Source organism: Elephas maximus, chromosome 25 (assembly GCF_024166365.1).
Source record: "Elephas maximus indicus isolate mEleMax1 chromosome 25, mEleMax1 primary haplotype, whole genome shotgun sequence".
Taxonomy (NCBI): domain Eukaryota; kingdom Metazoa; phylum Chordata; class Mammalia; order Proboscidea; family Elephantidae; genus Elephas; species Elephas maximus.
In genome coordinates this window covers 42,020,497-42,034,608 of record NC_064843.1, presented here as the reverse complement: position 1 = coordinate 42,034,608, position 14,112 = coordinate 42,020,497, and the positions used below count along the sequence as shown (strand labels likewise).

Genomic DNA, 14,112 nt, shown 5'->3' with positions numbered 1-14,112 from the left:
ACAAAAAATAATTAAATCACAGAAAGTAGTAAAGAGCATTATTTAAGTGGGAAACGATTTTCATAACAAGTTAGTGGCTGTCTTAGTCTGGGTTCTCTACAGAAGCAAAACCAGTGAAGTGTATAAATACGTATACAGAGAGATTTAAATCAAAGAAACGGCTATTGTATAGCTATTGTATAGGCTGGAATGTCCTAAGTCCGTAGATTAAGACAGAGGCTTCTCCTGAATCACACCCGCAGGGACTGGCAAACCCAAGATTGGTAGGTCAGAAAGCAGGGCTCTTGCTCACAGGCTATGAATATCTAGGAATCCCAAGATTGGCAGGTAAGACCAAAAGGTTTCTCCTGATTCACGTAGCAGCAGCTGGCGAACCTAAGATCAGCAGGCTGCAAAGCAGGGCTCTGCTCACAGGCTGTGAAGATCTATGAAACCAAAGATAGGCAGATAAGCTCATAGCTCAAGTCCCACGAACTGGAGGCCAGATGACAAGAGGCAGCTGCAGGATCCAGAACAAACCACAAGCCTTGGCAAGGTGAGCAGGAAGGAAGTAGGTGGTGGAGGGCAGAGAGATGAGGGCTGAGGGGGTGGTGAGCTGCCAGGGGCCCCGCCCCTGCCGGTACTCCTCAGCAGATTCCACCATGGGGGTGACCACATATCAAATTTCAATAAGAAAGTGATCACGTTATACAACTGCCAAAACACTAAGAATCATGGCCCAGCCAAGCTGACACATAATCTTAACCATCACAGTGGCTGACAAATTCCCAGACACAAGTATTTCAAAGAGTATAACTGCAATTTCATTCCAGTTTTGGAAACAAAAAGTGTTAAAAAGAAAAATCAATATAAGATTTCTGTTCATAATACTCGGTATACACTTCTATATTTAATTCTCAATATAAAAGTAATGCTACAAATATATTAAATAAGTTAACCATACTTAGTAAAAATTGTTTTGATCATAAACATACTTTGCTTTTCCCCTATATACTTACCTGGTCCCTATACACTTACTGTAATAAATAAAAAAGCATTCGCCTATCTTGGGAATCTTTCACAGAAGATGAAGTTAAAATGTCTGCTTTCAAACATATCATAACTTATGTAATTATATTAAGCCATTCATGCTCAATTGTTTTTGCTCAATAAACATATTTTCACCTTTTCAATGACGTAAATGAAATCTTCCAGGAATCAGGCAAAAACTTTAAATGTCTATTATATAAGTAATATTTTACATAAAGATAAGTTTTCACCCAATATGATATAATTTCACTCAGTAAAAACAAGTATTTTTGTGGTTCCTCTCACAATCCTCTCTATTTCCCCCATCACAAAATGTGAGGATTTATAACTCTCATTCAGTAACTAGGCTCCACTAGACTGAGACTCAACAAGGGCCCAAACTCCAATGCAATAACCTCAAAGAGCCAGCAGAGTCCCCACAAAACCAAAAGCCAAACCTGCTGCCATCAAGTCAATTCCAACTCACGGCAACCCTACAGAACATAGGAGAACCGCCCCGTAACTCCACCTTAAATGACTAAGTGGATTCCCGATAAACTGGCGAGCCAGGATTTCATTACTCAATACAGTATTTTCTAAATCATTACCACTTTTCATCATCAACATTCACAGAGTATTCAACAAATGGCAAGCACTGAGAATAGGCGGGGAAGTCTGCTGCTTCCACCTGCCCAGCACTGGCCCCAATTTCTGGTAACATTACATGTTTTCCTTTGGGAACCTTGTCCACAGTCCATGCCATCTAATGGAGCTGACCTCCTCCCCCCACCCCCAGTTGCAAAGCAGGTACTCAATTCAGGTCTGACCAGTCAGAACATTCCCATGACCCTAGCCACAGTGACTGCTTCAGTAAAGGACAGGGAAGCCAATGAGACTCTCACTTCTCCTCATTTGCTACAAGTTCCTTAGAAAGCATCACTCTTTCCAGAGGAGGATAAACCCTGGACCTGTATGCTGTTGGGAAATGAAGGGGAAGGCCACTGTCACATTCCAGTTGTAGCCCCTTTCACTGCACCCCCTCAAAACTTATGTTACGATAACACCCATCTACATTCAGTTCTCTAAGTATGACAGTCCATGGTTTCTTGCCTTTGCACAAGTTCTTCACTCCTTCTGGAATGCCTTTCTCCCCAGATGATCTATTCACATGTAACCTCTCAGACTTGCTCAAATGTCCTTTCCTCTGTGATGCCTTCCACCAGAATCCCAGGAAGTCTCTCTATCATGTTACCCTAGCACCACATAAAAAAAAAAAAAAACCCACTGCCATCGAGTCAATTCCAACTCATAGCAACCCTACAGACCAGAGGAGAACTGCCCTATAGGATTTCCAAGGAGCACCTGGTAGATTCGAACTGCCGACCTTTTAGTTAGCAGCCCTAGCCCTTAACCACTATACCACCAGGGTTTCCAAAATCTGAGATCTGTCCTTGGCTGGGCTTAAACCATCAACCTTTCGGTTAACAGCCAAATGCACTAACTAACTGCACCAAGAGACTACAGCACCACATAGTGCCTATATTTTTATTATTAAATTCTAATTACTTGTGCACATAGCTGTCTTCCCTTCCGAATTATGAACTCCCCACGGAGAAAGCAAGGCCTGATTCTCACCCTTCATATCCTCAAGACAGGGCACAGTACGTAACACATAATAATCATTCAGAAAATAGCTATGATTTGAACAGGCTGATGAGTCATCTCAAGAGAAGATAACAGATATGCTATTAGGGAGAATTGGCTATTATAGATTATATACAGAGAACTGAAGATGGGGCTTAGCGGGTAAAACCCAGATAAGCAGAGAAGAAAAGAAGTATGTGGGGTAGTGAGGAGGGAGGGTGCTAAATTTAGCAAAGATGTAAAAAGAATGACTATAAAGTAGAAAGATTTGGTTAGGGAAAAAAGGAATGTATGTGAAGAGCGGGAGCCTTCCACCGAGGATAATTAAGAGCTTTAAAAAAAGGGGGTGGGGGTTCTGAGCAAGGTAGTGACACGTTTTCCAGGAATTTTTATGACAAAATATAGACGAGACTGAGTTGAAAGACACCAGTTAGGGGGCAACAGCCAGGTCAACAATGAGGTGAAGGGCCAGGTGCACCAGATGGCAGCTGGAAGAATAGAAAAAGACAAATTCCTAAGACTTTAGAGCAAAGATAATAAACAAATAGAAAGGACCAAAGATCACTTCGAAGTTTCGACTCTTCATTATAGAATTCACAACTGAAATAAGGAAGTACAAAGGAAAAGACTTTCTTTGAGTGAGGGTGAGAAGTTTGGTCTTAGTCATGGCTCAGTGCGTCATGCCAGGAAAACACCCCAATAAAGACATCCAACAAACAGAAAAAGGCAATGAAGTGCAGGAGAAATATGAGGACAAAAGACAGATATGGCAATCATATCGGTATGGATGACTTTTTAATAAGTCATAAAAAGTATCTTGTAGAAATTCATTCCTTCATTCAACAAATACATATTGAGCACGGAGTCTCTCTCAGGGACTATTGTAGGCTCTGGGAATATAACAGTGACCAAAATGTATAAATCTCCCTGCCCTCGTGGAGCTTATACTCTACTGGGAGAAACAGACAAGCCTAATTTGACTCATGAACATAAGTTAAATCATGCCAAGGATTAAAAGGGCTAATTTCCAAAAGGCACTTAGCACACTGCACAGGAAAAATGCAGAAATACCAGAGAAATGGAGGCAGCAGCTGCGGCTGGGACTCCTGCTACAGTACTGCATGTGCTGGCACATAACAGATGCTCAATAAATGCTTTCTTCCTTTCCTTTTGTACTACAAAAGGTAAGTCTTAACATTATGGGTAACAAGAAAGCTCAATTCACTGAGTTATTCTACTCCACCCTCCCAAAAATTCTGTATAACAGGAACTTAGAAGTACTAAATGCATATCAGTTTCATAAATGGGCTTAATATCTCTATTTTCTGACTTGATGGAGCTTATTTATCCTCCAAAGAAAAATTTCAACAGTGAAGTTACGGACAGAAAAAAATGATCACCGAATTATGAAAATTCCCACAAAAGTGGTACCACTTTAGAAATTATCCACCAAAGATCCTACAGTTATCTTCACTGAACTGACACCATTAACATTATCCTTTGTAAGTAATCATTTCTGTAGCACGTTCAGAAGCACTACGGCATAGTGATTAAGGTGCTTGGCTGCTAACTGAGAGGATGACTGTTCGAACCCACCAGCCGTCGTTCCACAGGAGAACGATGTAGCAGTCTGCTTCCCTAAAGATTACAGCCTTGGAAACCCTCCGAGACAGTTCTACTCTGTCCTATAGGGTCACTATGAGTTGGAACTGACTTGACGACAATTTTTTTTTTTTTTTGTAGCATTTCATTTGGAAAAAAAAATTAAACGTTTTTCTAATTACAACCATACAATAATAAAGCACCCTGACACAGCCCAAGACCAGAAGAACTAGATGGTGCCCGGCTATAACCGATAACTGCCCTGACAGGGAAAACAGAGAACTCCTGAAGGAGCAGGAGAGCAGTGGGATGCAGACCCCAAATTATCATAAAAGACCAGACTTAATGGTCCGACTGAGACTAGAAGGGCCCCGGAGGTCATGGTCCCCAGACCTTCTGTTAGCCCAAGACAGGAACCATTCCCAAAGCCAACTCTTCAGACAGGGATTGGACTGGACTACAGGATAGAAAATGATACTGATGAGGAGTGAGCTCCTTGGCTCAAGTAGACACATGAGACTATGTGGCCAGCTCCTGTCTGGAGGGGAGATGAGAGGGCAGAGGGGGTCAGAAGCTGGCTGAATGGACACAAAAATAGAGAGTGGAGAGAAGAAGTGTGCTGTCTCATGAGGGGGAGAGCAATTAGGAGTACAAAGCAAGGTGTATATAAATTTTTGTATGAGAGACTGACTTGATTTGTAAATTTTCACTTAAAGCACAACAAAAATTAAAGAAAAAAAAAAACACCCTCACAGTTGTCCTGAGGATTAAACGGTACAATGCATATGAAAATGCTTGGCCAAGTCCCTGGCACAGAGTAGGCACTCAGTGATAGCTTTAGTGAAATCCAATTCACTTATTATCTTACATTTCTACCAATCCATGTAAAAGACCTCATATGACTACAATTCTAACACAAGACTTAGGAACTAAAAAGCTTAAAAAACATTGATTTGATGCCATTCCAAACCAAAAAGGTATTTATTTAATATCTTTTAACTAATTTTAAAAAGTTTTGTAAGTTAAATCAAGATAAATACCACTGCAATCAAAAATCAACATTTCACTCTCCCCCCAAGTAAAAATTTAACGAAAAGTTAAAAAAAAAAAAAAAAGTCAGACATAAATTCCTTCTATTCTCATTTTCAAGAAATGCAAATTCCAGAAACCCACAAAATGTAAGTGGTATCATCAGGACGCAAGTCTGAACTCTCTGTCCTGGAAAGAGCACTGACATCAACTAGGATTGGCTCAAATAGTGTCTACAGTAACCAGGGGAGCTCCTTCACTCACGCATGACACCAGTTTGTGACACCATTTGAGAAAACCAGTGTCAGGACTGCCTGCTCCCCACATCAGCTGGCTCATCTTGAATTCTCTGGACCACCCATGTGGACGCTCAGACCTGTTCTCTCTCCCTGGTAATCTCCCTCCTACATTGATGATTCCAACTCTCATATCTGTCCTGCCGTGTGGATACCCTAAGAGCACCCCAAAGTCAGTGTGTCCAAAACTAATCTTTTCTCTCAGGCCTGCTCCTCCAAAGAGAGACTTGTCCATTTTACCTCTATGCCACCACCTAGCATCTATTCCTGCCTCCTTTCCCACTGCCTAGCTCAAACTCTCATTACCGTTGGCCTGACCCGTATCAACAGCTCCCACCTAATTGTCCACAATCCCTCATGCCCAAAAGGAGTCTACCTACTCTAAACATTACAGACAGGTTAACCTTGCTATGAATGTGTCTTGAGCCCTGTGGTCCCCCACTGCCTACCACAGCAGCCCAGATTTTCAAAACTTGAAGGACCCTCGTCTGACCCAACTACCTTGGAAGGTCCTCAAATTCAAAATGCACTGGTCTCTCCTTCAAGTCCATTCCTGCTCTGGCTCCAATCTAAAAGCCTATAATTTCATGAAAAAAAGAGTGAACTATGCCATTCTTCTGTTCTTGGGCTAAAGGTCAAAATTCTCAGCCCATCTGAAAGGTCCCCACATGGCCTGACCCCTGCCTACTTCTCCAGTCTTGCCAATCTCTTCTTTGCCTTCTCTGCTCCAGCTATCTGGCCTTTGATCCAGCCTGCCATGATTCCTCTGATCCCCAAGCACATGCTGGTCCCTCGACACCCCATCTCTCACATAGACAGTGCATTCTCACCCCCTGGATCTCAAAGCACAAGTCATTTACTCAGTAACTAACCTCATCCTCATTTCCAAACTAAGCCAAGTCCCTTACTTGGTCCCTGCCCTTCCCCTCCATAGCATTAAGCAGAATTACAACAGTGATTACCGGATTTTTTTATTCCCAAACTAGAATATAAGCTCCACAATAGCAAAACTGTGTCTATCTTGTTTACCACCGTATCTCATAACCTAATACAAAGGAGCTCTCCACACATACTTGTAGATTGAGTTCGTAAATCAGAACGATCTAAATTATAAGGCCAGCCCCACTACACATTGGCTGCAAAGTCACTTCATTTCTCTATCCACAGGAGCTCATCTCCTCAATATTCTGAGTTCTCTTGGAGCTCTGACATCACATGAGTGTGTAATTCTGCCGTTCCAAACTTCTCTCTCACAGCTCTCTTCTACATAGCCTGGCACCAGCAAAACTTTATTTTCTGGCCTCCACAACTTTGTTTGCATCTTTCCTTCCATGTGGAATATTTTTTTCCCAGCTCTACCTTTCCAAGTACTTACTTAGCCTCAAATGCTAGAATCCAATGCCACCTCGTCCTCAAAGTCTTCCTTGGATCCCCCTAAATAGTCATAACCTCTCCACCTCTGAATTCCCACATGTTCTCCTGCTGGTTATCACTCTCTTATCAGACCACCCTGTTTTATTTTCTTCATATCATTTACCGTTATCTGAAATTGTTCATGTATTTCACTATTGTTAACTGCCTGTCACCCACACTAGAATGTAAGATACAAGAACATGACCCTCCCTTGTTCACCTTATTTCTTCCTTCCCCCATGGCAGACATCATAGGTGTTCAGTAAATATCTACCAAAGGCATGCAAGAATGACTCTCTAACCCTAATAACTAGGGTTATGTACATATCGATCTCTTACTATATTCCAAACTCCTTTTGGACTAGGCCAAAGTCTGGCTAATGTGGTACTTATTTGTGTGTTACCTGGAAATCCTTGCACAAATGAAGCAAATAATAGATAAGTGCTAATTGAACCAGGCCAACTCCATATTCTCCAGAAACCAGGACAAACAGGAACCTCCTTCCAACCCTTCTCTAGGACAGACCCTGTTCCAATGTGCAGCCGCCACTGAGCTTCAAAAGGCTAGTTTCCTCACTTTCTTTCAGCCAACAACCACTGTTCTATCCCTAGCATTTCACAATCCTGCCTTTCTCCCTACTCTCCAGCCAACAAATCACTTCCAAGGCCCTGTTCCTTCAGAGTATCCCACATTTCCAATTAGTCGGGGAGCTTAAAACCAAAAAACCAAACCCACTGCCGTCGAGTCAATTCTGACTCATAGCGACCCTACAGGACAGAGTAGAACTGCCCCACTGGGTCGGGGAGCTCATGAGACCCTAAAGGCATAACAAAAAAAACCCAGAGCCATCAAGGGATGTTAAAACTGGCTCACTCGTCTTTTCTCTGATACCTCTTTTTTCTGAAATAGGCCCAGTTTCAGAGATTGACTTTGATACTCTTTGAGACCCTAAGCTTTCTTCTGACCTAGGCTGCCCATCCAAATGCCTTCGGTGTGCCCCTACCTTTACCTCGCACCTTCTCACCTCCCACCGGTGAAATTCCCCAGGTCAAAGAGGATGATCTCCCCGGAAGCAAATGGTCTTCAACCACTGAGGAGGGCCCTCACCTCCCCACATTCTGTCCGGCATCCGCCTCTGGCCTGGAGCCGTCTCGAGCGCCCCCCAACCCAGCCTCTGGCTGGGCCCGACCCTCCGACACCACCCCCACTCACCTGAAGCGGCCCCCGCAGTGCTGGCATTGCTCGCCCACCCAGCCGGCGGGGCAGACGCACTGGCCGGTACCAGGGTTGCAGCGCCCGCCGTTGACACAAGGCCGGTCGCATTCCCTGGCCTCGGCTGCCGCTGTGCCCGACACAATCGCCGCTGCCGCCGCGGCCTCGGCCGCCCAGGGCAGCAGCAGCAGCAGCGGCGGGAGTAGCAGCAGCAGCAGCAGACGCGGCGGCAGAGGTGGCGACAGTAGCCGCGGGAGGCGCAGCCCGGCCCCCAGACCTGGCCTCCCAGCCCCGGTCACGTCCCAGTCCCGGCGCCGCCTGCCGTTCCTGCCCGCGGGCGCTGTCGTCACCACCGTCCTCCTCCTCAGTCTCGCCTCAGTCGCCGCCGCCACCGCCACCATCTTCCCGGGGCTGAGACGGCGCCCCGCGAACACATACACACACAGAGCACGGCCGGCTCCGCTTCGCCTGGCCGTGAGCGGCGGAGCTGGGCGGACGGTGGCTCGCACGGTCAGTCCTGGGGGCGGGGCCAGAGCCCCGCCGGAGGCGGTGCCGACGCGCCGGTGCGTGCGTGGGCGGGGCGCAGCGCGCTGGCTTCGATGTCCCGGAGTGCTCGGCGCTGTACTCCAGTCTGTGACCCTCGTTCTGGGAAGAGCTGAACCCCACTTGGTCCAAGACGCCCTAGGTCAGGTTTTCGCCTTTCGCCCCGGACGGCTGCGGCAGGGTAACAGCCCTAAAGTGTCCCCCTACCCCGATTGGCTGCCCGGGAACCAGTCGCCCTGGTAGCCAAGGGCCACTGAGACAGGCGGCCCACAGAGGACCGAGGGGCGGCCGGCCGTGCTGAGTGCGGTCCTGAGTGAGACCCCGCGTTCCTTTCAGTACCCTGCCCCAACCCTAGCTGCCGGCCGGAAAGGGTCTAGGAGACTGCGTCGTGGCGTGGTGCTAGGTAGGGCACGGTAGATGGAGTGCTGCTTTCCAAACCTTAAAGTAGGCATAACGAAATTCAATCACTCGTGTTAAGAACCCGGGACCGTGCTCAGTAAATGCATGATAAACTTAATGAAGACGCACAGCCTGGCCTCGACACAGACTAGTCCAGTGGTAGCCCAGACCCGCCACTTTCACTGTCAAAGTTTGTGGTTATCTTGCTTCCCACCATTTGCTGTCCAACCACCCGTGAAGAGAGGGCAGCAAGCATAAAATTGCTAACTAGAGCATTCTCAGGCTGCACATGTTTGCCCTGGAGTCCTTCTTGTCTGGTAGTTTGTTACTTTGGTGACCCTGTTCCTCCCCCCCGCCCCAGCCCCCATGAAACATCCCTCCTGGAATTATAACCTTGTGTGGGCCTCAACCCTGGAATCTGGGCTGGGCCTGTGACTCCCTTTGACCAACAGAAGAATGTGACACATAAGATGTTGCCCCTTTCAGGTCTGAGCCTTAAGACCTGGAAGCCTTGATTTTGAGCTCCTGGTAGTCCTGAGCTGCAACCCCTCCTCCACCCTGCTGGGAAAAGACTGCATGGAGAGGGAATGACCCTGAGATCCATGGTGGAGAATGAGGAACCTAGTTACCAGTAAGAACCGAGGCCCCATATTCACTAATTAGTAGACAACTATTTTAGGTGAAGGGAAAGACAACGGGCAATACAGGAGAGGTCAGCACAACTGGACTAAACCAAAAGCAAAGAAGTTTCCTGAATTAACCAAATGATGTGAAAGCCAGAGTAGCAGGGGTGAGAGTTTGGGGACCATGGTTTCAGGGGACATCTAGGTCAATTGGCATAATAAAATCTATTAAGAAAACATTCTGCATCCCATTTTGGTGAGTAGTGTCTGGGGTCTTAAACACTAGCAAGCAGCCATCTAAGATGCATCAATTGGTCTCAACCCACCTGGATCCAAGGAGAATGAAAAACACCAAAGACACAAGGAAAATATGAGCCCAAGAGAGAGAAAGGGCCACATAAACCAGAGACTACATCAGCCTGAGACCAGAAAAACTAGATGGTAGCCGGCTACAACCGAAGACTGCCCTAACAGGGAACACAACAGAGAATCCCTGATGGAGCAGGAGAACAGTGGGTGCAGACCCCAAATTCTCATAAAAAGACCAGACTTAATGGTCGGACTGGGACTAGAAGGACTCCAGAGGTCATGGTCCCCAGACCTGTTAGCCCAAGACTGGTACCATTCCCCAAGCCAACTCTTCAGACAGGGATTGGACTGGACTATAAAATAGAAAATAATAGTGGTGAGGAATGAGCTTCTTGGATCAAGTAGACACATGAGACTATGTGGGCAGCTCCTGTCTGGAAGGGAGATGAGAAAGCAGAGGGGGACAGAAGCTGGCTGAATGGACACGGGAATATAGGTTGGAGAGAAGGAGTGTGCTGTCTCATCAGGGGAGAGCAGCTAGGGGTATATAGCAAGGTGTATATAGATTTTTGTATGAGAGACTGAACTTTAACTTAAAGCACAATAAAAATTAAAAAAAAAAAAAAAAGAACTGAGGCCCCGGACACATGAACCCAGTCAACTCATCCTAGCTGAGGGTTCAGTCATTGAGTAAAGAAGTCCTCTGGCTTGTTCCTGCTCCTGCTCACACTGTGTAGAGCAGAGACAGGCCTTTTCTATTGTGCCTTATCCAAAATCCTGAGAAATGATAAAAATGGTTGCTGTTTTAAGCCACTAAGTTGTAGAGAGGTTCGTCACTCAGCAATAGATAACCAGAACATTGTCTAGCATAAGCCTTGTGATGTAGGGAATATTCTTAGGGCAACTACCTCGGAATTTTGATACTCTGCAGTCCCTGGGAAACAAAGAAAATGGCTCATTCTCCTGTGGAGCCTCTCAGCTTTTTTTCAGAGCACAGAACTCTAAGATTCGACCCCACACTCAAACCCAGCTGCTGACCTTCCTCACTCTGCATCCCCTTCAAGCCTGATGAAGGTCAAGGGCACGACAGCCTCATCCCCTAACTCTCCACCCACATATCCCTCCTGTTCCTGTAGGAACCCTATCGTTTGGCCTAGGCCCTGCCACTGGCGTTTTGGTTTGCGGAATATGTTTTGCTGCAGTGTCCTGCGTGGTACTTTGTAGGGATGAGGCAGGGAAGACAAACGAGGCCCCAGTCAGGTGGGAGAGGATGCCATAGGCCATGCCCTGGCTTCAGGGGACACTACTCCCCCTGTACTTCTAGCCCAGAAGTGGTATCACCCCTTCCCTTCCCTCCTCACAGCAAAAATGAGCTATGAAGCGTTACATGATTTTACCAGCACGCAAGAATAACAAAGGATTTGCATCCACAGAGTACTTGATATGGCTGCTCACTGAATATTTACTGAGTGCCTGCTATGTACCAGAGAGACTGATCTAGGGGGTCAGCAGTGAAGAAGCAGAGCAACTAACAGGGTGTGCTTTTTTTTTTTTTTTAACTCTTTGTTGAAGTAACACATTTACAGAAAAGTACACAGATCATAAGTGTTCAGCTCAATGAAGTAAATATACCCATGTAACCAGCATCAAATTTAAAAAATAGAACATTACAAGGACCTTTCTTTCCCCACTCCCAGTCACACTTTGCCAATGTCTTACAGCATATAGATTACTTTTACCAATTTTTTATCTTATATAAATGGAATGCTACTGTCTGGACTCTTTTGAGTCTTTTTTTACTCAACATTATGTTTGTTAGCTTGATCCAATTATTGTATACAGTAGTTGATTTTCATTGCCATATTCCAATGTATAAATACACATGTATGTGTATGTGTGTATAGGCATATGTATATGTATGTATGCATTTGTATATGTGCGTATATATATCATAATATGACTATTCATCTATTTTACTGCTGATGGATATTTGCATAAGTTCTAATTTGAGGCTGCTATGAGTAATGATTTAAAAAAAAGCAAGGATGGCAAGATTATGCATCGCATACTTCGGATGTATTATCAGGAGGGATCAGTCCCTGGAGAAGAACATCATGCCTGGTAAAGTAAAGGACCATCAAAAAAGAGGAAAACCCTCAATGAGATGGATTTACACAGCATCTGCAACAACAGGCTCAAGCATAACGATTTTGAGTATGGCACAGGACCAGGCAGTCTTCTGTTCTGTTGTACATAGGGTCAGTATGAGTCGGAACCAACTCAATGACACCTAATAACAACAATGAGTAATGATGCTATGAACAGTCTAGGAATCTAGTACAGGCCTCTTGGAGAACATATGTACACATTTCTATGGGGGTACACCTGAAGTATGCTGGTAAATGTTTAAGAATCAGCTCTCCAAGGAGGGGATGAAACCCTTACATATACCACTTGTTGATTTCTGTGGTGTAAATACTTCCACCATGAGCTCTTTCCATCTGCCAACACAATGTCACTAAATGCAAAATTGGAAAGAAAGGCAAACAGTTGACTTTTATGAGCTAGTAGGTAGCACCCTAACATCTATATACAGGCAGAAAAAAATCTAATAGCTTAAAACAACAATTTATCATCCTCAGAGTTTGTGTGGGTCAGGATTTGGAGGGCAGCTATGCTGGGCACCTCTGTCTCATGAGGTTGTACTCAAGATGTTGGCCAGTGCTGTGGTCATCTGAAGGCTTGTTAGGGCCTAAAGGATTCACTTCCAGGTTAGCTCACACATATGTCCAACAAATCGGTTCTGCCTCTTGGTGGGAGGCCTCACATCTTCCCCACTTGGGCTTCTCCCTAGGCTGCTTGAGTGCCTTCATGACATGGTTGCTGGCTTCCCCTACAGCAAGTGATCCAGGGAGAGAAAGACAGACAGAGAGAGCCACAGACAGATTGATTTATTCAGGAAGAAGCTATCTGTGATCATTAAGTTTGTCTGTCAGCTTGGGTGGGCAATGATTCTCAGTGATTTGGCAGTTGTGACGTAGTGTGGCAGGCATATAATGAGGGGATCACCTCCATGATGAGATCTTATATAATGCGACCACTTCCATGATGGGATCTTCTGTGAGGAGCCAATCAGTTGAAAGGGAGTTTCTTTGGGGGTGTGATCTGCATCCAATATAGATGGACTTTGTGGCAAAACTCATGGGCTTTTGCTCACTAGGGATCCTGAAGCTGGCTCCTGTTTGTCTGACCTCTAGTTCTTGGGACTTGAACTAGCAGCATACCTGCCGTCTTGCCTACCAATCTTGGGATTCGTTGGTCTCCACAGCCTGTGGGCCGGGAGAAGCCTCCAGTCTGACCCAAGGGTTTGGGACTTTCCAGCCTTTACAACCGCTTGAGCTATTTCCTTGATATAAATCTCTCTATATATTTATACGCTTTACTGGTTATGTTTCTCTAGAGAACCTAGCCTAAGAACCAAGAATGTTTCTAGAGAAACAAAATTTTAAGAATAAGTTTTCTAAATTGATTTTCAAGTGTGGTTAGTCTTAAAGATGTTGATGACTCCGCTTTCAGTAGTAAATAGGGCACTGCTAATCCATGACATGAGGTGACAGTTGAAATATGCAAAATATCATCACCAATAGGTCAGGTATCAGTGAGAGGCAAGGCTCTGGGTGACAGCATGTTTGATACCTTTCTAAAATTTTCTCATAATGAGAGTCATAAGAAAGCTGATTGGTTGTTCCTACTTTTGCTAAACAAAGTGATGAAAAAAGATGATCTCAGGGCTTCAGTGTGAAGCTCAAGGGCTGCATAAAGGACCTCAAAGTTTCCACTTGTGCCTTGAAACAAAACAAAACAAAAAAACCCGTTGCCATTGAGTTGATTCTGACCTATAGGTACCCTATAGGACAGAGTACAACTGCCCTGTAGGGTTTCCAAGGAGCAGCTGGTGGATTCAAACTGCCAACCTTTTAGTTATGTTACCGGAATAAGGTTCTTGCCTCTCACTGATCAAGAATGAGCAGGTA

The 14,112-nt window shown here is 45.2% G+C and overlaps 1 protein-coding gene across 3 annotated transcripts in view; it reads right to left on the bottom strand.

The window, feature by feature from the left end:
• The window catches only part of ATRN (attractin), a 214,129-nt gene extending 205,404 nt beyond the window's left edge, over window positions 1-8,725 (bottom strand). For all 3 annotated transcript variants that reach the window (XM_049869254.1, XM_049869251.1, XM_049869253.1), the window contains exon 1: window positions 8,205-8,725. In XM_049869254.1, the coding sequence (XP_049725211.1) occupies window positions 8,205-8,605 (401 nt within the window). In that variant the 5' untranslated portion in view covers window positions 8,606-8,725. The remainder of the gene's footprint in view (window positions 1-8,204) is intronic.
• Window positions 8,726-14,112: the final 5,387 nt, after the last annotated feature.